Source organism: Neophocaena asiaeorientalis, unplaced genomic scaffold, assembly GCF_003031525.2.
Source record: "Neophocaena asiaeorientalis asiaeorientalis breed wild unplaced genomic scaffold, Neophocaena_asiaeorientalis_V1.1 scaffold228, whole genome shotgun sequence".
In the NCBI taxonomy this organism is placed as follows: domain Eukaryota; kingdom Metazoa; phylum Chordata; class Mammalia; order Artiodactyla; family Phocoenidae; genus Neophocaena; species Neophocaena asiaeorientalis.
Window position 1 is genome coordinate 589,527 of NW_020173762.1, and position 25,979 is coordinate 615,505.

Genomic DNA, 25,979 nt, shown 5'->3' on the forward strand with positions numbered 1-25,979 from the left:
AAAACATCCTAGTTTTAGTGGAAATAAGCCTGACTTATTTCATCACATGTCTGCCACTATCTACCTCCATCACCATGGACAAGGCAATTAATTTATCTGGTTCTTGATTCTTTTTCATCTATAAAAATAATGCCTGGGGCTTCCCTGGTGGTGCAGTGGTTGAGAGTCCGCCTGCCGATGCAGGTGACACGGGTTCATGCCCCAGTCCGGGAAGATCCCACATGCCGTGGAACTGCTGGGCCCGTGAGCCACGGCTGCTGAGCCTGTGCATCCGGAGCCTGTGCAAGGTGAATTCTAAGGCCACTTTCAGTACTAAATCAACATTTTTCTCATCTTATGTCTAATCTTATGTCTTTCTATCCCCCTAGGACCTTTTCTTTTCATTCAGCCTATATATATATTTAATACAAATGAGGCATAAGATACTTTCTCTCTACTAATCTCCTCTTACCAACTTGATTCTTCCCACGCTAGGTATTTTGGGACTTCATTTTTAAAAATCCTTCTTCATTACTGTTACCATGAATTAATATTTTCACTATTTCTCAATCAAACTTTTTCAGGCTGTAGATAACACTTGAAGACTCTACTTCATTGCCACTGACTTATCTCTTCACACTTTCCAATTTGGCTTCTGCTTCCAGCACTTTGCCAAAAATAGTTGTTGCAAAGGATAAATGGACAGAGAATACCACCTTGAAACTTTCTTCTCACTTTCCCCATGGTTCTCTTTTAAGGCTCTGGTCATCTCTTTTCTTTCTTTATTTTTATTCTCCCTCCTCAATCTATGTTCTAAATGTGAGTATTCATCAGAGATCTATTTTGGTCTTCTTTCTAAACTTTTTCTGTTGAAACTCATTCATTCTCAGGATCCTAACTATTATATTGATGTGGATTACTGAAATATTTTTCACTGAATTTCTTTCCATAAGTATGCTGATCATCTCTATGGGTATGTTTCACCAATTTGAAGGTATGTTGAAAATAAAGTTCATCACTGTACCCCAATAGCCACCTAGGGGAAAAAAGGAAAACACAAGCTGCCCCTGCTCATATGCTCTATCTACCTTTCTGTTAATGATATGTTACTTTCTAGTGACTAGAATTGACATGTCAGGAAGAAGAGAAGCCATTAAAGTCAGGGACTACACTGTCCTCTGAATACACATCTTTAATACAGCTAGCTCTTCATTTGACAAATGTCTCAGTGCTCTGAAAGATATTAAAAGTATCATTCTTTTATAATTACTCAAGGTTGTGATGTAGATGTTCAATCTCAGGAATATTTTTTCTCTCTTTACATCATAACAAAAGTACAACCCATGAATTGAATTATCTCCATTTGCTTCTACAGTTCTGTTGTTTATTGCTGTGAAGTGATATAAAGCCTTAGCTTCTGAGAAAATGCAAAGTTTCAATTTCAACTAGATTTTAAAAGAGGAAAGAAAGGAAAGAAAACGTAAACTCACACTTTATCTGTTCCATAACTCCTATAGTCTACTGCAGCTGACACAGCCACAATGAGCGCAGGCATCCCATAGCCAACCAGGTAAAAGTATTTCCTTCGTGAATGTTCACTCTCAAAAACCTCCACCAGCATGATATAGAGCTGCACTCCCTCCAGGAACATCCACGTGAAGGCAGCCAAGAAGAAGAAATGTAAGAGAGCAGCAAAAACGGCACAGGCAATCTAGGGAAAGGAACAAATGAGTCAGTCAAATAACTACAAAATGAAATACCAACTGCCATAAAATTAAAATAAATATTTATCAAGACTGCAATAATAAGATAGGTCTGCAAAAAAAAATTGAGACAAGATTCTTAAAATTCAGACATTAAAACCTAATTAAATATAACTTATCTGTGAAAACTCTATTTAACATTTTATTAATAATGGCTATGGATGACAGCAGAGCATTATAATAAGAAAAAAGTATAACATATAGGGAAAAGTTCTAATAAGATCCTACTGATAATTATTACTGAGATTAGTCTAAAGGTTTTAAAATAGATCTCATGAATTTTTTTTTTGGTCATAATCCTGTGTTTATTAACATAGTAAGTTCTTCAATGTAAGTGAAAGAGAAACACTAAAATTGAAGAGAATAAAAGCTCTTAAAATAAAAAAATATAATAATTAAAGTGTTTTATAATGAGATTATTAATTCATTATTATTTATTGTTTATTTCTTCCTTGCCTTGTTTCAGAAAGGATTTAAGATGACATTGGGAAGTTCGTACTGCATAGGTGTAAATGTAGATCTAGTTAAAATAAAGTGTTCCAGAAGTGCTTTCATTCTCTCATTTTTTATTATTTTACTAAATGTTGGGCTATACAAGCTTGGTCACAAAAGGCAGCTAGCCCTTACTTTGGCATATTTTCTAAGGTACTATAAGTTTCAGCTGACCATATATTAATTATCTTATGTCAGTTCCTGAAATTCTCACTCCTTTGGAGGGGAGGCCTTCATTTTTTATAAGAAGTCTTAACTAAAATCTATAGTTCCTACTAGAAAAGGCAACAAATTTATAGAAATTAACTCATTAGTATGGATTCAATGATGAGTATGATCCTTGAGAAATGAGACAAAGGGCAGGTCTATTTCCTTGGATTAGAGAGATGATGATGAAGGGGAGATGAGGCAATCAAGTGTCAAAGGGGCTAGAAAGAGAAAGTAGAGCCTGACTGCCACATAACAGGCAGGAAGAGAACACATATACAGCAAGAAGAGTAAAGACAAGTTGGGCTGAGCTGCACTCAACCCAAATTTTTGATATCAATCATTGTCCTTTATGCTACATGTCAGAAGTTTTGTGCAGTATGCAACACTTGGAGAAGTTTATCATACCATATGTAACATCAAGAAGCAAAAATAAGAATAAGGTTTCTAAATGAAAAGAAATCACAGAGCATTTAAATTGCAGGTTAAAAAGAGAATGAAATGATTTCTTCTTGGGAAATAACATCGTTTTCCATTTCTTGCTTTGTAGAGTTAGAACTTCAACTATTAATTTTTGTTATCAGAAGGCTTTACGTTTTTGGAGAAGGAATGTGCACTTTGATTGCTTATTCATCTGTATGCATTTATGGGAAAAACTGTCACATTTGTATATGATAACCAGTTAAAAGTATAATCACCATAATTGTACCCTTCACAGCCATTAATCATGAATGTGTAATCACAAACATGAATCCAACTGCATTTTCATTGTAACATACTGTATACATATGGACACATACCAGAGAACAGCATTAAGTGAATGAATTATTTATTATGCCTACAAGTCTTCTAAAAAATGAAAATTTTCACTTGCAGTTTTACTCATGAGAACCAACTTGCGTTATGTGCATAAATCTTAAGTTAGTAGAAAGGGCCTCACAAAAATTACAAATGTGCATAAAGTCTGTTTACTATATTAGATATTGTCTGTTGATCATATTTTCTGTTTGGGTTTATCAAGAACAGTTGGCTAGTGCTATTCATTTTTTCCTATTTCTTTCCTTCCCTCCTTCCTTTCCTCCCTCACTCTCTCCCTCCTTCTCTCGCCATCTCTCTCCCTCCTTCCCTTCCTTTCTTGATATGGCTAAACGTGGTTAGTAGTAAAGTATAAAGTACGAAGTTAGCACTTAAAGATGTAAACAGAATTTAAGAAAATATAAAGTGTAAAACAAAATTTGGGAAGAGTATATAAATTATAAAAATGACATTGAGTTTGAACTATTTTCCAAAATAGGTCAATTAGAAAAACTCATGTTAGGAGACTTTCAAGATGGCGGAGGAGTAAGACGTGGAGATCACCTTCCTCCCCACAAATACAGCAGAAATAGATCTACATGTGGAACAACTCCTACAGAATACCTACTGAATGCTGGCAGAAGAACTCAGACTTCCCACAAGGCAAGAAACTTCCCACATACCTGGGTAGGGTAAAAGAAAAAAGGAAAAACAGAGACAAAAAAATAGGGATAGGACCTGCACCTCTGGGAGGGAGCAGTGAAGGAGGAAAAGTTTCCACACACTAGGAAGCCCCTTCGCGGGCGGAGACTGTGGGTGGTGGAGGGGGGAAGCTTCGGAGCCACGGAGGAGAGCACAGCAACAGGGGTGCGGAGGGCAAAGCGGAGAGATTCCTGCACAGAGGATTGCTGCCGACCAGCACTCACCAGCCTGAGAGGCTTGTCTGCTCACCCGCCACGGTGGGTGGGGGCTGGGAGCTGAGCCTCGGGCTTCTCAGGTCAGATCCCAGGGAGAGGACTGGGGTTGGCTGCATGAACAGGGCCTGAAGGGGGCTAGTGCACCACACCTAGGCTGGAGGGAGTCCGGGAAAAAGTTTGGAACTGCCTAAGAGGCAAGAGACCATTGTTTCAGGGTGCTCAAGGAGAGGGGATTCAGAGCACCACCTAAACGAGCTCCAGAGACTGTCGCGAGCTGCAGCTACCAGCAGGGACGGGCATGCAACACTAAGGCTGCTCTTGTAGCCATCAAGAAGTCTATGTGCAAGAACAAGTCACTATCCACACCTCCCCTCCTAGAAGCCACTGCCAGAGTCCCGTGAAACAGGGAAAACTTCCCCAGGAGAACACATGGCACTCCTCAGGCTGTTGCAACATCACTCCAGGCTCTGTCACCTCAGGCTCACCCCACATTCTGTACCCCTGCTTTGCCCAGCCTGAGTGAGCCAGAGCCCCCTAATCAGCTGTTCCTTTAACCCCGTCCTGTGGGTGCTAAGAACAGATGCCCTCAGGCAACTTATATGCAGAGGCGGGGCCAAATCCAAAGCTGAACCCCAGGAGCTGTGCGAACAAAGAAGAGAAAAGGAAATCTCTCCCAGCAGCCTCAGGAGAAGCAGATTAAATCTTCACAATCAACTTGATGTACCCTGCATCTGTGGAATACGTGAATAGACAACGAATCATCACAAAACTGAGGCAGTGGACTTTGGGAGCAACTGTAGACTTGGGGTTTGCTTTCTGCATCTAATTTGTTTCTGGTTTTATGTTTATCTTAGTTTAGTATTTAGAGTTTATTATCATTGGTAGATTTGTTTATTGATTTGGTTGCTTTCTTCCTTCTTTTAATATATAGATTTTTTTTTTCCTTTTTCTCTTTTTGTGAGCGTGTATGTGTATGCTTCTTTGTGTGATATTGTCTGTACAGCTTTGCTTTTACCATTTGTCCTAGGGTTCCATCTGTCCATTTTTTTGTTTATTGTTTGTTTTTCTTTTTCTTTTTTTTAAGTATAGTTTTTAGTGCTTGTTATCACTGGTGGATTTGATTTTTGGTTTGGTTGCTCTCTTCCTTCTTTCTTTCTTTTTTTATTACCTTTTAATTTTTTTATTTTTAATAATTATTTTTATTTTAATAACGTTATTTTATTTTATTTATTTATTTATTTCCCTCCCTTTTCTTTTGAGTCATGTGGCTGACAGGGTCTTGGTGCTCCAGCCGGGTGTCAGACCTGTGCCTCTGAGGTGGAAGACTTGACTTCAGCACATTGGTCCACCAGAGACTTCCCGGCTCCATGTAATATCAAAAGGCAAAAATCTCCCAGAGATCTCTATCTCAATGCTAAGACCCAGATCCACTCAACAACCAGCAAGCTACAGTGCTGGACACTCTATGCCAAACAACTAGCAACACAACCCCACACATTAGCAGAGAGGCTGCTGAAAATCATAATAAGGTCACAGATACCCCAAAACACACCACCAGATGAGGTTCTGCCTATCAGAAAGACAAGATCCAGCCTCATCCACTAGGACACAGGCACTAGTCCCCTCCAACAGGAAGTCTACACAACCCACTGAACTAACCCAGCCCACTGGGGGCAGACACCAAAAATAACAGGAACTACGAACCTGCAGTCTGCAAAAAGGAGACCCCAAACACATTAATTAAGCAAAATGAGAAGACAGAGAAATATGCAGCAGATAAAGAGGCAAGGTAAAAACTCACCAGACCAAACAAATGAAGAGGAAATAGGCAGTCTACCTGAAAAAGAATTCAGAGTAACGCTAGTAAAAATGATCCTAAATCTTGGAAAAAGAATGGAGAAAATACAAGAAACGTTAACAAGGACCTAAAAGAACTAAAGGGCAAACAAACAATGATCAACAACACAATAAATGAAATTAAAAATTCTCTAGAAGGAATCAATAGCATTATAACTGAGGCAGAAGAACTGATAAGCACCCTGGAAGATAAAATAGTGGAAATAACTACTGCAGAGCAGAATAAAGAGAAAAGAATGAACAGAATTAAGGACAGTCTTAGACAACTCTGGGACAACATTAAATGCACCAACATTCAAATTTTAGGGGTCCCAGAAGAAGAAGAGAAAAAGAAAGGGACTGAGAAAATATTTGAAGAGATTATAGTTGAAAACTTCCTCAATATGGGAAATGAAATAGTCAGTCAATGCCAGGAAGTGCAGAGTCCCATACATGATAAACTCAAAGAGAAACAAGCCAAGACCCATATTAATCAAACTATCAAAAATTAAATACAAAGAAAAAATATTAAAAGCAGCAAGGGAAAAACAACAAATAACATACAAGGGAATTCCCATAAGGTTAACAGCTGAAACTCTGCAATCCAGAAGGGAGTGGCAGGATATATTTAAAGTGATAAAAGGGAAAAACCTACAACCAAGATTACTCTACCCATCTGATCTCATTCAGATTCAATGAAGAAATTAAAACCTTTACAGACAAGCAAAAGCTAAGAGAATTCAGCACCACTAAACCACCAACAAATGCTAAAGGAACTTCTCTAGGCGGGAAATGCAAGAGAAGGAAAAGACCTACAATAATAAACACAAAATAATTAAGAAAATGGTAATAGGACATACATATCAATAATTAACTTAAATGTAAATGGATTAAATGCTCCAACCAAAAGACATAGACTGGCTGAATGGATACAAAAGCAAGACCGATATATATGCTGTCTACAAGACACCCACTTTAGACCTAGGGACACTTAGCGACTGAAAGTGAGGGATGGAAAAAGATATTCCATGCAAATGGAAATCAAAAGAAAGCTGGAATAGCAATTCTCATATCAGAAAAAATAGACTTTAAAACAAAGACTATTACAAGAGACAAAGAAGGATACTACATAATGATCAAAGGATCAATCCAAGAAGAAGATATAACAATTATAAATATTTTTGCACCCAACATAGGAGCACCTCAATAAATAAGGCAAATGCTAACAGCCATTAAAGGGGAAATCGACAGTAACACAATCATAGTACGGGACTTTAACACCCCACTTTTACCTATGGACAGATCATCCAAAATGAAAATAAATAAGGAAACACAAGCTCTAAATGATATATTAAACAAGATGGACTTAATTGATATTTACAGGACATTTCACACAAAAACAACAGAATACACTTTCTTCTCAAATGCTCATGGGACATTCTCCAGGATAGATCATATCTTGGATCACAAAAAAGCCTTAGTAAATTTAAGAAAATTGAAATCGTATCAAGTATCTTTTCTGACCACAAAGCTATGAGACTATATATCAATTACAGGAAAAAAATCTATAAAAAATACAAACACATGGAGGCTAAACAATACACTACTTAATAACCAAGAGATCACTGAAGAAATCAAAGAGGAAATCAAAAAATACCTAGAAACAATGACAATGAAAACACAATGACCCAGAACCTATGGAATGCAGCAAAAGCAGTTCTAAGAAGGAAGTTTATAGCAATACAATCCTACCTCAATAACCAGGAAACATCTCAAATAAACAAACTAAACTTACACCTAAAGCAATTAGAGAAAGAACAAAAAGACCCCAACGTTAGCAGTAGGAAAGAAATCATAAAATCAGATCAGAAATAAGTGAATAAGAAATGAAGGGAATAGTAGCAAAGATCAATAAAACTAAAAGCTGGTTCTTTGAGAAGATAAACAAAATTGATAAACCATTAACCAGACTCATCAAGAAAAAAGGGAGAAGACTCAAATCAATAGAATTAGAAATGAAAAAGGAGAAGTAGCAACTGACACTGCAGAAATACAAAAGATCATGAGAGATTACTACAAGTAACTATATGCCAATAAAATGGACAACCTGGAAGAAATGGACAAATGCTGAGAAAAGCACAGCCTTCTGAGACTGAACCAGGAAGAGATAGATAGTATAAACAGACCAATCATAAGCACTGAAATTGAGACTGTGATTAAAAATCTTCCAACAAACAAAAGCCCAGGACCAGATGGCTTCATAGGCAAATTCTATCAAACATTTAGAGAAGAGCTAACACCTATCATTCTCAAACTCCTCCAAAATATAGCAGAGGGAGGAACACTCTCAAACACATTCTATGAGGCCACCATCATCACCCTGATACCAAAACCAAACAAAGATGTCACAAACAAAGAAAACTGCAGGCCAATATCACTGATGAACATGGATGCAAAAATCCTCAACAAAATATTAGCAAACAGAATCCAGCAGTATATTAAAGTGTTCTACACCATGATCAAGTGGGGTTTATACCAGGAACACAAGGATTCTTCAATATTAGCAAATCAATCAGTGTGATAAACCATATTAAGAAATTGAAGGGAAAAACCATATGATCATCTCAATAGATGGAGAAAAAGCTTATGACAAAATTGAAAGCCCATTTATGATAAAAACTCTCCAGAAAGTAGGCATAAAGGGAACCTACCACAACATAATTAAGGCCATATATGACAAACCCACAGCAAACATTGTTTTCAATGGTGAAAAATTGAAACCATTTCCATTAAGATCAGGAACAAGACAAGGTTGTCCACTCTCACCACTATTATTCAACATAGTTTTGGAAAAAACTAACAACCCAATCCAAAAATGGGCAAAAGACCTAAATAGATGTATCTGCAAAGAAGATATACAGATTGCCAACAAACACATGAAAGGATGCTCACCATCACTAATCATTAGAGAAACGCAAATCAAAACTACAATTAGGTATCACCTCACAGCAGTCAGAATGGCCATCACCAAAATATCTAGAAATAATAAATGTTGGAGAGGGTGTGGAGGAAAGGGAACCCTCTTGCACTAATGGTGGGAATGCAAATTGATACAGCCACTATGGAGAACAGTATGGAAGTTCCTTAAAAAAACTAAAAATAGAACTACCATGTGACCCAGCAATCCCCCTACTGGCATATACCCTGAGAAAACCATAATTCAAAAAGTGTCATGCTCATTGCAGCTCTATTTACAATAGACAGGACATGGAAACAACCTAAGTGTCCCTTGATAGATGAATGGATAAAGAAGATGTGGCACATATATACAATGGAATATTACTCAGCCATAAAAAAAATGAAATTGAGTTATTTGTAATGGGGTGGATGGACATAGAGTCTGTCATACAGAGTGAAGTAAGTTAGAAAGAGAAAAACAAATACCATATGTTAACACATGTATATGGAATCTAAAAAAAAAGCTTTTGAATAACCTAGGGGTAGGACAGGAATAAAGATGCAGACGTAGAGAATGGACTTGAGGACACAGGGAGGGGGAAGGGTAATCTGGGACGAAGTGAGAAAGTGGCATGGACTTATATATACTACCAAATGTAAAATAGATAGCTAGTGGGAAGCAGCCACGTAGCACAGGGAGATCAGCTCAGTGCTTTGTGACCACCTAGAGGGGTGGGATAGGGAGGGTGGGAGGGAGATGCAAGAAGGAGGAGATATGGGGATATATGTATATGTATAGCTGATTTACTTTGTTATAAAGCAGAAACTAACACACCATTGTAAAGTAATTATACTCCAATAAAGATGTTAAAAAAAAGGTTAAAAAAAACTCAACTCATGTTTGACATGCAGTTTTCAATATAATTTCCAGTGTTTTTTTTTAAATATATATTATAAACTTCAAAGAATAACAATTACATGTTAGAAAAGATACTCCTCTATTCCCCAAATGATTTAAGTTTTCTCAATATTCAGGTTTGTGATTAAAAAAATTAAAGAAAAATACTAATGGAGAAACACAGTTGTTTAGAAAGGCAAGTTTTTGAACAGAATTTCTGAAGAAATGTACATTCATACATCCATATATTCACTGCTTCTTTATGGCAATGGATATGAAAAAGGGAATACTGAAAAAGATCTCAAAATTAGTAACTATCTTAGACAACTGGAAGAGAGGATACTTTCAAACAAGAATATTTTGTGTATTGGAAAGCTGGAAGTGGAGAAATTCTTTTCTAATATCAAAATAAATTGCTTACTGGTTGATCTGTTCGGTTGATCCCAATCAAGAAGAGCAGTTCTGCTACAAAAAGGCTGATGCAGAGGTTCTTATGGATGGTGTTACGGTCACTCTGGAGCCCACGGAAAAAGCAAAATGTGAAGATGCAAATCAGGAGGCAAACAAGGGACAGCAAAATTCCAACCCATGTGATCACATCCAGAAGAAGGTCATGGACCGCATCACTGTGCTGGAAACACAATAGAAAAGGCATAAGTTGCAATTATGCATAACTAATTACAAAGTTTATAAGGGCCTGGTTCTGTGAAGCATGATTTTAATAATGTACTAAATATCCTCCACACATGCAATGAATAAGATAACTTAATTATTTGGGTTTTCTAATCCACAGGTAAAGCATTTTATCTTTTCTGTGAGGTGTAAATCAGTTTGTCAATAGTGTTTGCATCTTTCTTAGCTATGTACATTTTCAGTTGTACATTTTCAACTATGTACATTTTCAGTTGAAGCATATCAACTTAATTCTGGCCAAAGATTTCAAGGTAAAGCTTTTCGTTTTTCTACCCCACATCACATTTTTAGGTTAATATTTTTACAACTCTTGCTAGGGAATACTCTATATAAAAATTAAGTTATACACTTAGGAAAGTGGTATCACAACTGAAATTTATTTGAATCTCTGAAGAATTTTTATTAAAAAAATACAATTCCTCTGTCCTATAAATCCTTTATCAGAATTTCGAAGGTTGAGTTCATAAAAGTATATAATTTTATAAAGATCCCCAGTTAATTCTGACAGACAGCCACATATGTGTACCATTTATTTAGTGGAAAATCTAAAAGAATGAGGATAGTCACTGGATTTATATTCATATTGAATGGCTTAAGGAGATCAAGAAGTTTGATCACTGAAAGGTTTTGCATGAATAGAACCTGTTATACACAGATGGAAAATAAGTATTCAGAATTACTATACCCGATAGCAGCCCCAAAGAGATAGTGGAGCCATGAAAAAGAAATACGTTCATGAAAACTTCCTCATTGAAACTACATTATGTGTCTCTGTTACAGTCCTGTGAGTTCCATACCTGCCATGTTCTTTGGTTTGTCCACTATCTCATTTCTGTCTTTGTTCTAAGATTCAAAACTCCATTTCCACTCTATGATAGCTTGCCTCCGTCGAAACCACTTTTGTGAAGCTTAGAATGTATGGTAGCCCAACACATCAGTGTGCCAACATGTTGGAGCAGAATCGAGAAACTGTCTATGACTGTCAATTCCTCTTTTCTTCCTAGGTTTCTTGAAAATTCTTAAAGACCTAACTTCCAACAGTAGGGGAATACATAAATAATGGTTGATATTTATGGAATGATATTCAAAAGAGGAGTAGAAAATCAGTGTTCTAGATTTATAGTCACAAACATAGATACTTCTCAAAAATCTAATATTACGTTTAAAAAAATGCAAGTGGCAAAAGTATCTATACAGTATGATATCATTTATGTAAAAATTTAAATGACACAAATCAATGACATTGATTTTTATGGATATATGCATAAGTAGTGAAAGCATAACATGTGCATGGGAAATTTTTTAGTTGAAAACAAAGATATGTGTTTCTAATTGACATCTTTTTCAACTGTATAGATCATACACATTGATTTTTGTTTTAGGATGGAAGTTACTACATTTAGTTGTCTCCCACATTGTTAGCTCACCTTAAAAAATTCATAAATATCCAGGTTTTCTATTTTTATTTTTATTCAAACTTTGTACCTTTCTGTTTTATATAAACTTCATACAAAGATTATTCTGAATGTGGAAATTCTCCTTACAAGTGAGCCACCATGCTGTAACCTGAATCACAGCACTTCGCATATTGCTAGATACAACTTCACAGTTGTTATCTGATAAAGAACTCTGCTAGGACACTGCCAATGAAACAGTTTCAAACTATTCCTGCATAACTCTAGATGTATTTCTCAGAAGGAGCTCAAATCATGAAAGAAAACCACATGAAATTTTGCTTTAACTGCTTTGTTCTCCAGGGGACACTGCTAAAGTAGTGTTGGGTCTCTGATAGCTTAAATTACTTTTACTATTGGAGAGTGGAGAGTGGTTAGTGCTACCCGGTTCCCTGAACAGAGAGCTATTTGCTCTCTTCTTTGACTCAAAGGAAAGATGCTGTAATTGAGTATCAAGCACCAGCGTTCAGCACAGCAGTCTTCCATAATGGCAGGTATAATACATTCTCAAATATATCCTAAAGACCTAAAACACTAAAAAAGAAAGAAAAAAAAAGAAACCAAATAACTCCAGCTTTTCCTGGGTAGTTGCATTATTAGAAATGTATTGACTTTACTCAGTGCCTTTGTAGGTCTTTCAAAAACCTCATGCAGAGTTATTAAGAGAAGAATACCAAATGTCAAAACAACAGTACAAAAAGTACATAACGCTCAAAGAAAGAACAAAAAAGTCTAGCAATTAATTAGTAATCATCTTTCGGGTATTACTGTCTAGTTCAGAAAACATAAACACCAACTACCTTATATGTATTATACTGTGATCAAATGTAACTCACCACTTGAATTTTATCAGTAAGATGAAAGAAAAAGAACAATGAACATTAAATGTGAACAAGACCTATGAGTTTAGCCCTCTTTATAGTAGTCTGTCATAACAGAACTTTCAGGAGGCCAAGCCATGATAAAAACCAACCCCCCTTCAAGAGGATGGTCAATTGAATAAAACTCCTAGGTACAGTTTTTTTTTTTTTTTTTTTTTTTTTTTATTGCGGAGCACAGGCTCTGGACGCGCAGGCTCAGCGGCCATGGCTCACGGGCCCAGCCGCTCTGCGGCATGTGGGATCCTCCTGGACCAGGGCACGAACCTGCATCCCCTGCATCGGCAGGCGGACTCTCAACCACTGCGCCACCAGGGAAGCCCTCCTAGGTAGAGTTTTAACAATGTGATAATGCAGCAAGTATTCCTATTTCCAAGGTTCCACGTTTTGAGTACTCTATAACTCAATCACCCCTGACATGAACTATATACCATTATGTGACTTGAGATCTTATTAGTCTTATATCTTATTATTATATCCTAGCACTTAGTATTGGGCTTGACACATAAAAAATGATGAATAGGGCTTCCCTGGTGGCGCAGTGGTTGAGAGTACGCCTGCCGAATTTGTTTTTGAATGGTTATAATAACACTATTCCACTTAAACCAAATGTCTAAGAGCTGAGCCCTCTTACATCAGTATAGTTTTAGTATCCATTTAATCCCCACTGGATTTTAAAAAGTATCAATATCAAATGTTACATGTTCAAAACTGAGCCCCTTCTTATCCTGTTTCACCCTCCGCTCCCACCCCCCACTCCCAAATCTACCCTTCCTTCTGTTTTCCTCATTTCAGTAAACAGCAACTTCATTCTTTGAAGTGTTCTGGCCAGGAACTTAAGAGTCATATTGATTCCTCTTTTTCACACACTACTGTTAATCCATCAAGAAATCTTGTAGCTCCCGTCTTCTATCTGACAGCTGCTCCTCACCTCAATTGCACAAAACTGGTTAGAGCTACCTGATTTTTTTTTTTCGGTATGCTGGCCTCTCACTGCTGTGGCCTCTCCCGTTGCGGAGCACAGGCTCTGGACGCGCAGGCTCAGCGGCCATGGCTCACGGGCCCAGCCGCTCTGCGGCATGTGGGATCCTCCTGGACCAGGGCACGAACCTGTGTCCCCTGCATCGGCAGGCGGACTCTCAACCACTGCGCCACCACGGAAGCCCCACCTGATTTTTTTTTAAACAGCCTCCTAAATGATCTCCCTACTTTGACCCTCATCCATCCCCCTTTCCTCTCTGTTCAACAACATGGAGAGATTCTCTTTAAATACAAGCCAGATAATAAGATTCATTGATGGAGGCATCCAATGTCTCCTACCTCAATAAAAGTAAAAACCAAAGTCTTTACAAAGGTCTACAATGTCCTATAAGATCTGCACTCCTGTGAAACATTTCCTATTCTCCCCTTCATTCAGTTCACTCTACCCCAGTTGGCCTCCTCTAGCCTTTGAATACATCCAGCACATTCCAGCCTCAGAGACTTTGTACTTGATGTTCACTTGGTCTGGAATTCTCTTCCAATAAATAGCTGTGTGACTTACTTGCTAACTTCCTTCAGTTCTTCATTCAAATGTCACCTTCTCACAGAGTTTTTCTGAATCACCTCATCTAAAATTGCAAACATCATTTACCCACTCTCTCTATTGCTTTTCCTGAATTTTTTTTCCTCTTAACATTTACCTAGACTATATATTTTATTAATATATCTTATTTATGTTTTCTACATAAACAAGAAATATTAATAAAATACATAGCCTAGAACCTATTGTATAGCACAAGGAACTCTACTCAATACTGTGTAATGGCCTATATGGGAAAAGAATCTAAAAAAGAGAGGATATATGTATACGTATAACTGATTCACTTTAATGTATCCCTGAAACTAACACAACATTGTAAATCAACTGTACTCCAATTAGAAAAAAAAAAAATTTCTTGTTCATCGTCTGTGGCCTTTACTAGAAAGTACACTGCAAGAGAATAAGTTGTTTAATCACCAATGTATCCCCAGGTCCTAGAAAGCTGCCTCCCATAGAGTGGATGCACAATTAATGTGTGAACTGAATAAATGAATCTCTCTTCAATTACCCCCCCCTTCTGCAATTAATTTAGATTATAAACTAAAAGTTGTATCATGCTGCCCATTGCAACCTTTGGGGTTCTTTGGTTCATAAACTACCTGCTCTAAAATCTTGAGTAAAAGATAAAGAAAATTAAAGCTGGAGAATTAGAAGGTCGTTACACCATAATATCTTAAAATGTGTGGAAGTAAGAGGACTGCAGAGTAAGTATGATTAGAGTCTGAAGATGTGGATTTAACCTTGTCGCTCCAATTTTGCAATTGGACAACTTTAACAACTACTTACCCTTTAAAGTATCAGACACTTCATACATATAGAGATAAAACAGGTTCACTTTATCATATACCTGAAACTAACATGATATTGTAAATCAGTTATACACCAATAAAAATTAGAAAAATAAAGAATCAAAAACTTCAAGGAAATTAATTTCTTAAAGAAGATGGGGAGCTGTGAGAGAAAATCTACAAGCAGAATGACAGAATGATTCATCAGAATATACTTTCAGGAAATTCATTGACTCTATCCACACTAGAAAGAAATTTTTATGAAAACAATACTCATTTTTAAGGCTTTCTGTGAAGCTTACATTCACATATGAAATGCCAGATATTTTGTAAAAGCTACAGAAAGTTTCTGATTTTTCCTTTTATTTTCACCTCAATGAATCTGCTTTGTCTTATCACTGTGGGGTTACTGAGTAATTCAAATACCACAAAAGGGGTGAGTACCACAATGAAGGAAAAAAAGGTGGCTTAACCAATGATGTTTTGTGAAACTCACTCTGTCAGTATAAAACCCTCAAATATACCAATAGGTACATTTAATGAAACTAAGCCCAAATTCATGGAATAGGGAAATGTGACTTCCGCTTCATGATTTAAAAATAACTCAACCTGTGTACACTAAGATCTTTATGTATATCTTGATATTTCTAACTTTATTGTCCAAAAAGCATCTTATCAGCAAACAAGATGGAGAAATAGATTTTGAAATGTTTTCCATTTTTACTGCCTAAGTATTTCCAGATATATTGTATATTTCCAGATACACAAACTATATGAATTAATTCTGAACCCCTCTGGATGTTTTTTTATAATTTTAGAAAGTTGCATTTTCCAGACATTGCTTGAACAATCACCCTATAATAATTATTAATTGTGGGCAGTAATTTTCAAGAACCTGTTTTACTTTCTGCATTAAAATGTATTATTTTAATGTTGAGTCGGAGTTGTTAAGGCATAAGAATATGATTTTTAAATTGCCTCAAACATATCTTGTTCTGAAATACTTGTAATATAGCTAAATGAGTTTTATTTTTTCTTCTTTGCAAATGTAGGAGCACTCACTTTGCTACCAATGTATCACATCAGCATAAGGCGTTGCTTTGACTCAGGAATTTCACTGAAGCTAGTAGGGTTATGAAAGGCCTATTTTCTGATAAATATGGCAAGAACTCTGTGAAATAAGTTCCTTGCATTGCTCTAACAGATCATCAAACACATAGGTCACCACACGAATGCTTGGGAAAATAAAGGGCTCAATGGTCTGAGGAAATTAGAATTTTTTTTTGCAGTAATAGGATGAAGGTCAAAGTTGAGTAACACAGTAAGAAGAATGATATGATTGCATTTCTTATGATTTTTATAGTAAGTTAGCCAAAATAACTCAGCAATGATTTCCAAATTTGTATCAAGTTGAAAAAAAAATCAAATATTTTCAAGCTTTAATTGCTGAGAGAGTACCACTGGCAAGTAAAAGCACACAAAACTATTCATATCCAACTATTCTTTGAATTCAAGAGAACTTATTATATCTCTTTGGTTTCAGAAGCACAGCGCTGTATACTCTAAGTTATTTGAAGTTTTCTTGCTTTGAATTGAAAAAAGATTTTTTTAACCTCACCATGTTTGGTGAACCAGATTCACAACTACCTTAATAGAGGAAACAGAAAAGGAAATAGTAGAAAATGTGGAAATTAAGTATCTTACAGTAGTTGAGAATTAAATACAGCTATAGGTTTGTAAAAAGTAAAGTTGATAAACAAAAAACAATTACTGACCAATTAGAAATTTTTAAAGTAAATGAAGTAATCAAGCAGTAAATAAGAAAAAGATTTTAGGAATATCTGGGGTGAGGGTAGAAAATGAAGCTGGGAAGATAGAAAATTTCATCTTTAACATTTCTGAGTTAAATACAGTGATGATGATAATGGTGATGATAATAATGATGATGATAGCTAACACATAACTTTCAAAATATCAGTTTCTTTTAGGAGTGCTTATCTATTTTATTAGGGTTGTCACTTAGTCCTATAAAACACTGTGATGTGATACTATTATTATTTCCAATTTACAGATGAAAAAACTGAAGCACAGATAAGTAATTTACCCCAGATCATTCAACTAGTAATGCAGTAGATATAGTATTAATGGTAACGTGACCAAGTATCCAGGTTTGCTCAGGAATGTCTTAGTTTTAGCATTAAATTTTTCTATCCTGGGAAAATCCTCTCCCAGACATGAAACTATTCCAGAGATCAGAGTTGGGTTCAGAAGTTTGAAAGCAAAGTACAAAATCCTTATGATAGTCTAGAAAATAGAGGCTGGAAGCAACATTATTTTTAGTATCAAGTGTCTGTGGCATTGAATATCCACCTTCCTTAGTGACTCTTGCTGTCCTTTTCCCTGACTACTGATGCTGGAAACCATGATTTGCAGTTCCTAGTAGAGAATCAGACATTGTTGTATTATTCTGAGTGATGAAACCTAAGTCTGCAAATTCAGGGCCTTGTGATGCTAAATTTCTCTTTGATTTTGGATTAACTGTTGTGCTTTGTACCAAGATTCTGCTAAATTAATTTTTAACATTGTTACTATTGTTGACTGTTCTCTAAGAGTTCATTGATGAAACTGAGAACAATATAATATAATAACATGACAATACTGAAAAGGAATGCTAAACAACTGTGTTATTTTAAAGATACATGGAAGGATACATGAAGTTAGATTAGAGAGATAACCAAAACAAAGCATACTACACAAAATGTGGAAATGAATTTGGGGCCAGGCATGAGAAGACTGTGAATGTGCGTATGGAGGCTGAAATCTCACAAATCTAGGATAAGACAGGCAAGTTTTTGTAGGATAAAAAGTGGGGTTTTTTTGTTTTATGTTTTTTTTAAACCTCTCCTCAAAAGGTACCAATGTTCAGTTGAAATTAATGGTAGTGGAGTAAGCCTGAGTATTCCAAAAGAATAAACATGTATTATTGCTTTCTTCCCTTTATTTGTCTTTGCACCTGAGTAAAGTTACTTTTCCTGATTCAGAGGTTGCAACTGAAATGTCCTGTGGGTAAACAAAAGGAGAAATTTTGATAACCAATGTTTTGCTTCCTTACAGTGTAGAGCTGATTCTGTCAGATCATGCTTTCTAAAGTATATAAAGTGAAGTGTTGAATCATAGCAACAAAATAATGTTTCCCCCAGCTCTTATACATTTTGATTTGAAAAATGGAATTTCAAATTGTCTTCTTGATTTCCATAAAGGTTTTGATTAAACTTCAGAAGACACGAAACAAAAGACTGTTGATAACCTTGCCCATATATAAACTAGACTTTGCTCATCTATCTGCATATTTGATGGACAGTGCAAATGTAAATTTTGGAAAATGCCATTCAGCCTATAAACTTCTTACAAAAGAAAATGAACAGTTCTTACCCACTAAATGTGCTGTACACCTTGTAGACAAGGCTGCTAGAAAGGAATGTGATGTGCTTACCTGCAATAATGAGGTTTCATAATGAAATTATTTGGTCACTTTTCAGTTTCTTCAAAATGTGTAGAAGTACTTAATGAGCCTTTTAACTTTCTAGAAATGGAAGGAGATAGTCTCCTGAAACATGTGCCTTCAAGATGGCTATTACAGGGGCTGGCCATAGACAAGATGTTAAAATACTGACCTGTAAAATCATATTTCCAAAGTGTGGGACAAGAAAAATGTCTTTCTCTAACTTTGAAATATATGACAGATGAGAATGGAGAAAAAGATTACAATAAGACACATTTATATGTTTCTCTAAAACTGTTTGATGAGCTCTGAAGAGGCTATAGGGAACCTGGAAAAAGATGAACTTATTCTACCCGAGTTGCGTGGACTTCTGCATAGGTTAGAAGAAAAAAATCATTACAGTGAAAAACATGATTTATTTTGGGGATTTAAGACTGTTTCCAAAAAAAAATGTCATCAGAAAAGGACAGTCATGTTAACAGGACTTTATCATTTCTTTATTAAAACTTTAACTTGCTTGGGTACAACTATTTCAGTGCTCTAAAACCATTATCCCTGATAGTGTTTAAGCTTATGCTGACATCCAATGTGCTTGGAAATGTTTATAAATCATGAACATTTTGGACATGGACAGTGAGTTCACAGATGCAAAAGAACAAATTGACAAACAGCTGGTTTACCAAAACAAGCCTGTACATACAAAGTGGATGGGCATTTCTGGAGATCTGGGAACTAATTGCTACAAGTCTAAAACGCTACAAAGTAAAGCTATTAATTAAAATCCTAAGTACTCTATGCTGAACACTTTTGTTAAGAAGATATTTATTTTGATGTCTTCTATTGGATTGACACCAGGAATCAATGTAATATGGGCTTGATAAAATCAGAACTTCAGGTCAAAGTGAATTTTACTTTTGACTATATTCAGTTTTAACTTTATTTAAAAAAATGAAAAATACACATAGAAAAAACGTATCAGTTATTTTTATTAAATATAGGTCATATCTGTTTAATTACTTTGTTGTACTAACTTATTTAATTCTCACATTTATAAAATGTGTGATAATATAGCCTGAAATTTTAAATATTCAATAGAGACTTTTGCTGTATCAGAGGATGGAAAGAAGCATTTAAAAAATATTGTTATAGGTATTCACACTATTAGCGCTACTATTAATGAGCATTAAATACTTCTAATTGTCACTTTTAAGTAGTAATAACACATAGGTGCATAATTACTTATTGCATATTAAGTATATTTTTTGATCTGGTAGTGCTGTTTCCTGGTTGGCTCTCTAAAAGGTTGATCACCCTAACTGATGGCCAAATACTCCATGCTCTTAACAATACTGCTAACAGTGGGGAGGACCACAGATCCTTTCCTATATTTCTTTTGAAGACTCAATTGTACTAAGCCCCTTAGAACTAAACAGAGGTAGGGTTCACGGGTGAAAATGTCTTGATTATACTTTAAATACAATGATTAAATCCAGTGGTTTTGTTAAAACAAAGTTTGCTGGGGATCATTCAGCTAATTTTCTGATTCTCAGACAAAATGGGTAACTTCGTTTAAGATTGTTTTCATTAAAACACATACACACACACACACACACACACACACACACAATTTTTGATAGTACTTCTTAAAGGGTTAGGTGAAATGGAATGGGATAGAGGAGCTGAAGTATAAATGAAGGGAAACCATAGAAATGCCAGACTTGAATTACTCAGATATGTTTACTATTTTTATTTACTTGTAATTTTTTCTTTTTTTTTTTTTCGGTACGCGGCCTCTCACTGTTGTGGCCTCTTCCATTGTGGAGCACAGGCCCTGGACGCGCAGGCTCAGTGGCCATGGCTCACGGGCCCAGCCACTCCGCAGCATGTGGGATCTTCGCGGACCAGGGCACGAACCCCCGTCCCCTGCATCGGCAGGCGGACTCTCAACCACTGCGCCACCAGGGAAGCCTCTACTATTAGTATTTAAATATCATTCTTCTCATAGAGCCATTTCCTTTGGCATGTAAGGAAAGATAAATTTACCACAATGAGAAAGAAAAGTTTTAAAATAGAGACAAATAGAATTAGGCTTAACAGAGAAAGTAATTTTGCATAACTACATTATAAAAACCAAATAAATAGAAACTACACGAAGCCAAAAACATCTAATAAAATTTGATAGATTCATCCTAACATTGGATGCCTAGAGTGTGTCAGGTTCTGAGTAAAACAGAATGGAAATATAAATATATACACACGTACACACACACGTATATCTCATTTTTACTTCATTATTCATATTCATTTGGTTTTCTTAGCTATACCAAATTCAGGAAAAAGAAAAAGGGGATGATGGTTATTAGGCTTTCTTTTTTCCATTCTCATGAATAAGTTTATTGCATTTTAAACAAAGTAGGGGTCTTCCAAATAATAACCCTGGGGACAAATATCCCACAGGCCTCGAGTCAACAGCTTGAGCTAACATTAAATTTTACAAAATTAACAACTTAAAAGTTCCATGATTGGCTTTTTAAATCAGCAAGTAACCAACCATAGAAGATCTTTAAACCATAATGCTTATGCTGTGGGGATACACAAAGGAAACTGGCAGTCCCCTGAATGGTCTATAACAAGGTAAGAAAAATGATTCAGTTCAGCCATATTTTTGTTCACATGCTTTTAAAATCTTACACACAAGTTGATCTTACTGCCTATCTTAGAAAGCTATAAAACTATTCTGGAAAATCTAGCCTAATTCCTCTAGAGTTCAATAGTTCTCTAGCTTTATTACTTTATTTACTAGACACAGTAGAATGAAATAGGCCAGGAAAAAAGAAAAACTATCACAGAAGAGTCTGAATGTTAAAAAAACAAAAGGGTAAAATTTTGCAACCCAGAGCAAATAGACTACAGTTAGTAAACATATCAACCAATTCTTACCAAGAACAGTATAAGCAATTAAGGATAGTGTTAGAATATTAGGATGGAGAAAGTTTTCATGCTTGCTTCTTTTGCTTGGCAGGTTGATTATACTTTCTCAAGCATGGGTAAATTGGGTGAGTAGAGCCAATATACTAAACAAATTTGACAATTGCATTGTGATAAAAAGAAGCTGTCACTGTGAACAGTGATGCAAAGCACTGGCCTAAATGTCTTTCTTTCAGGTACAGGTAGATGATTATCAGTTATTAGAAACTCAATTAACTATTTGGGTCTTGATAGTTAACTACTCCCAGGATCAAGAGCTCAAAGGTTTTGAGGACAGTTAAGCATATAGTGAATTAAAAAATTATATTTTCGGGCTTCCCTGGTGGCGCAGTGGTTGAGAGTCCACATGCCGATGCAGGGGACGCGGGTTCGTGCCCGGTCCACGAAGATCCCACATGCCGCCGAGTGGCTGGGCCCGTGAGCCATGGCCGCTAAGCCTGCGCGTCCGGAGCCTGTGCTCCACAACGGGAGAGGCCACAGCAGTGAGAGGCCCAAGCAAAATAAATAAATAAATAAAAATTATATTTTCAGAAAACTTTATAATTCTCAACATGATTTTAATAGATTTTGTTATTCAATCCCCCAAAATAATCCTGAGATAATGTTAGAAATAATTTTATTACTCTCCGTTAACTGATTAATAATGGGAACAGTGAGTCCAAATGATCTGCTAAAGATACAGGCAATTACCTAAAGAACTGGAATCAGGACCCTAAGCCTCCTAACTGTTCTTATTCCAACTTCCCTGCAAATTATAAAATGGGAAAATAAATTATGATGACAATTCCTATTCTGGTTCTGTGGATCAAATGAGATAATGTATGTAGACACTAAAGAAATGATGTTAATTCCTCTATCATTGAACATGCTGGGCCTTTCTGAGAGTTAAGTCCTCACCAGATCTCTACTTTTTGCAATCTCCATAAACTTTATTACTTATATTTCTCACTAGAATTGCAGATGCATCTCCAGCTGCTATTTTCAGCCATGCTTATTTACTGAAGATGATAAAGAACCTGAAAATTGTAAGGGTAAGGATCTAGTGTGCATATGAGAAGATTGCAGGTCTCTTTCTGCTTAAAAATTCTACTACAACTCAGAAATAAAAACAATCAGAAGAAGAGTGTAATTAATATGCTCTTGAATATAAATTTTACTGAAAATATACATTTCAAAACCACAAAAATGCAGCCTTACTTCATGTTACTTCAAGCCTGTTGCTCTCATTTTGCTTAAAGTTATGTCATTTCATCTAGAGCATCTTCTCTGACCTCTCAAGGTCAAGTTAAGGCTTTTCCCCATGTGTTTCTACAGCATTCTCTACCACAACAATAAGACATTTCTTATAAGATACAGATTATGTTGATTACTTATCTGTATTACTAATTAGATCATAAACTTTGCCTGTCACAAAGACAGTATTTAACTATTTGAGGAACAAGTAAAGGGTAGACGTAACAGATTACAATGAAAAAAACTGAGATTAATAAAACAAACTTTCCAGATTCGTTTCCACATGTTCCTCTTAATTACAAAAACTTCAATGTTCCTGTACAATGTAACTTTAACAAAATGATCAAACTTAGTAACTCCAATAAGGGGCTTCCTGATACAATGGGAAGGATACTGCATCTCCTACAGGGTGTTTTTGCCAAAAATGTTTAACCTGGATCTAATTATGAGAAAACAATCAGAAAGATTGAGATTGTGAAACATTCTACAGGACAAATGGCCTGGACTCTGGACTCTGCAAAGTCTCATTTTCATGAAAGACAAAAACAGGCAGGGATACTTCTAAAGAAGAGCAAAGAAATGTCACAACTAAAGGTACTGTGATCTTTGATCAGGCCCTAAGTGGAAATACAATGGGCTGTAAAGGACATTATCAGGATAATTAGAAAATCTGTGTATGAATTATACAGTAGATGATAATATTTAGTCAAAGTTAAATTTCTTCTGTGTTTTAATGGTAGAGCATGTTCTTGAAACCTATTTGCTGGAAGATTTAGGAATTAAATATTATAAAATCAGCAATTTACTTCCAAAGAGTCAAATAATACAGCAAAATATATATGCATGTACATACACAGAAGAGTGACAGTCAAATGTGTCAAAATTTAAATATGAATTCAGAAAAAGGGGTATATGAGTGTTTATTGTAACACTCTTTCAACTTTTCTATAAAAGTTCTATAAAAAGAGTGGAGAAAATAAGTAATAAAACAATTTTTCTTTCCACTCCAGCTACACTGTTCTTGCAGTTCATCAGAATCACAGAATCACCCCTGCTTCAGGTTCTTGTTCTTGTTTCATCTGCCTGGAAGAGTCTTTCCCCAGATGATCTGCAAGACTGATTCTCAGTTCTTTCAGGTCTCTGCTCCTAACACTGAGCTTGAGTCCAGTGGAGGAGGCAGAAAATAAAACAGCAAATAAATAATTTCAGATTTTAATAAATCTAGGAAGAAAACATATCATTATAAAACTGTTTGATGAGAAGGTCCAAGAATAGTTTTTGGTTCTAAGAGGTTGTCAATTTTTTTGATAGAGTTAATATTTAAGATAATATAATAAAATCTTACATTTTTGATCATTTTTGAAACCATTTTGTTTTCATGGAATTTTACATATTTGGAGGGTATTCAACTTGTGAGTTATCTAGTTTTTTTTCCCTCTAAATAAATACATTGTTTAACGTACTATGTAATATTTATGATTTTTAATCTCTACCTTCACCTCAATCCCACTGCACTATAGATGGCAAAATACAAAATGAACATAAAAATTTGGGAATGGAAGTGTACAACCTTTAGCATTATACATTAAACATTTTATTTTTCACTAATAAAATCATTTTTTAAACTCTTAAATTAACTTTTCTTTTGAACTTTAAAAAAGTAAAAATACTCTTTTTGAAAAGCAAGTACTTTTCTTCATATGCAACTGCAGAACCTTACAGTGTATTTTCTTCTAACCTAGAAAAAGTGTAGTTATAAAATATTTGACACACAGAATCAATCCATGGTATGAAGTTAAAAATTTCCAAATTATCATTGTTTTAAATCAATACTAAATTTAAAAAGAAACACAATGATTTTAAATAGCAAAATAATGCCTATACTTGGACTGGGGAAAAGTTGGGGTAGGGGCAATAGGATATACTAAGCTCAAAAGAAAAGAGAGGGAGAAAGAGAGAGATGCAAGCATCTAACTAAGGAAAGTGAAGCCTTTTAAAGATAATAAAAATCAATGTCAAGTTGAACTGACAGAAATGAGTAGGGAGACTTTTTTTTTATTATTCCCAAAGAATTATAATTTGGGTAGAGGAAAAAGCTATAGGTGATATAAATTGTCAGATCATTTTCTAAAGCATTTTTTACTGTGCTCTACAAAACCATAGTAGAAATGTTAATTAGTCAATTAGTTTGAAACTTATGATCCTGCAAACTAAAATACCCCTCCCACAAAGACTGTTCACAAAAAGAATCACTGGTATGAGAAGAGACAGACATTTGAATTTAATATATTCAACACTCTACTGAACAACAGACAAATAAACCTGCAGGTGATTCCAATAATGGAAAAGTTTTTAAAATGCCATGCATACTACCACAGTTTGATATAAAATTATATAACTTTCCATAATTATTACTTTTGTATCTAAAAGAGAAGACAACCAAATGTTTCCTTAGACAAGAGCAGTAGAGAAAACTCGAAAGTAGTTAGTCAGCTGTGTTCCTGAAACTGAGCAGGACCCTGTAGGGCTCCTAGGCACAAAATTCTTTCTGTGCCCCCCATTTCTTGTCTGTAGGAAATAGGCTTCATTCAACCTTCATGACATTCCCCTGAGTTCCAAAGGGCAGGTTCAAACAGTTGCTAATCAGGGAAGGGAGGGGGATGCAGAGACAAGGGAGAAGCAGTCAAGAAACAATAGTGACGCCTTGGGGCAAGATCCTGGTTCCTCCTCAAGAGATACATATAACAATATCTTTGAGCTCTTCTGTGGAACCAACACCGCAGCCCCCCCCAGCCAAATGGAGGATGTTAACTACTTGATGAAGCATTCTTCAGTGCAGAGAGAAGGTCAGAGTTCGATAACCTGCAGAACCACAGAAGCCTATCACAAGACCATGGGATGCCAAATGATTTCTGGATTGAAGGAATGCAGGCCCTACATGCACACTGATCCTTATCAGCAACACTGCCCCTTGAACCATTACTATAAGACTCCTTACAACCCCACCCCCAGGTGG

The 25,979-nt window shown here is 35.8% G+C and overlaps 1 protein-coding gene across 3 annotated transcripts in view; it reads right to left on the reverse strand.

Moving 5' to 3' along the window:
* Window positions 1–25,979, reverse strand: part of ADGRL3 (adhesion G protein-coupled receptor L3) — a 688,045-nt gene that overhangs the window by 87,880 nt on the left and 574,186 nt on the right. For all 3 annotated transcript variants that reach the window (XM_024751339.1, XM_024751340.1, XM_024751338.1), the window contains 2 exons: window positions 10,267–10,476; window positions 1,470–1,690 (listed from right to left, as the gene is read on the reverse strand). In XM_024751339.1, the coding sequence (XP_024607107.1) occupies window positions 1,470–1,690; window positions 10,267–10,476 (431 nt within the window). The remainder of the gene's footprint in view (window positions 1–1,469; window positions 1,691–10,266; window positions 10,477–25,979) is intronic.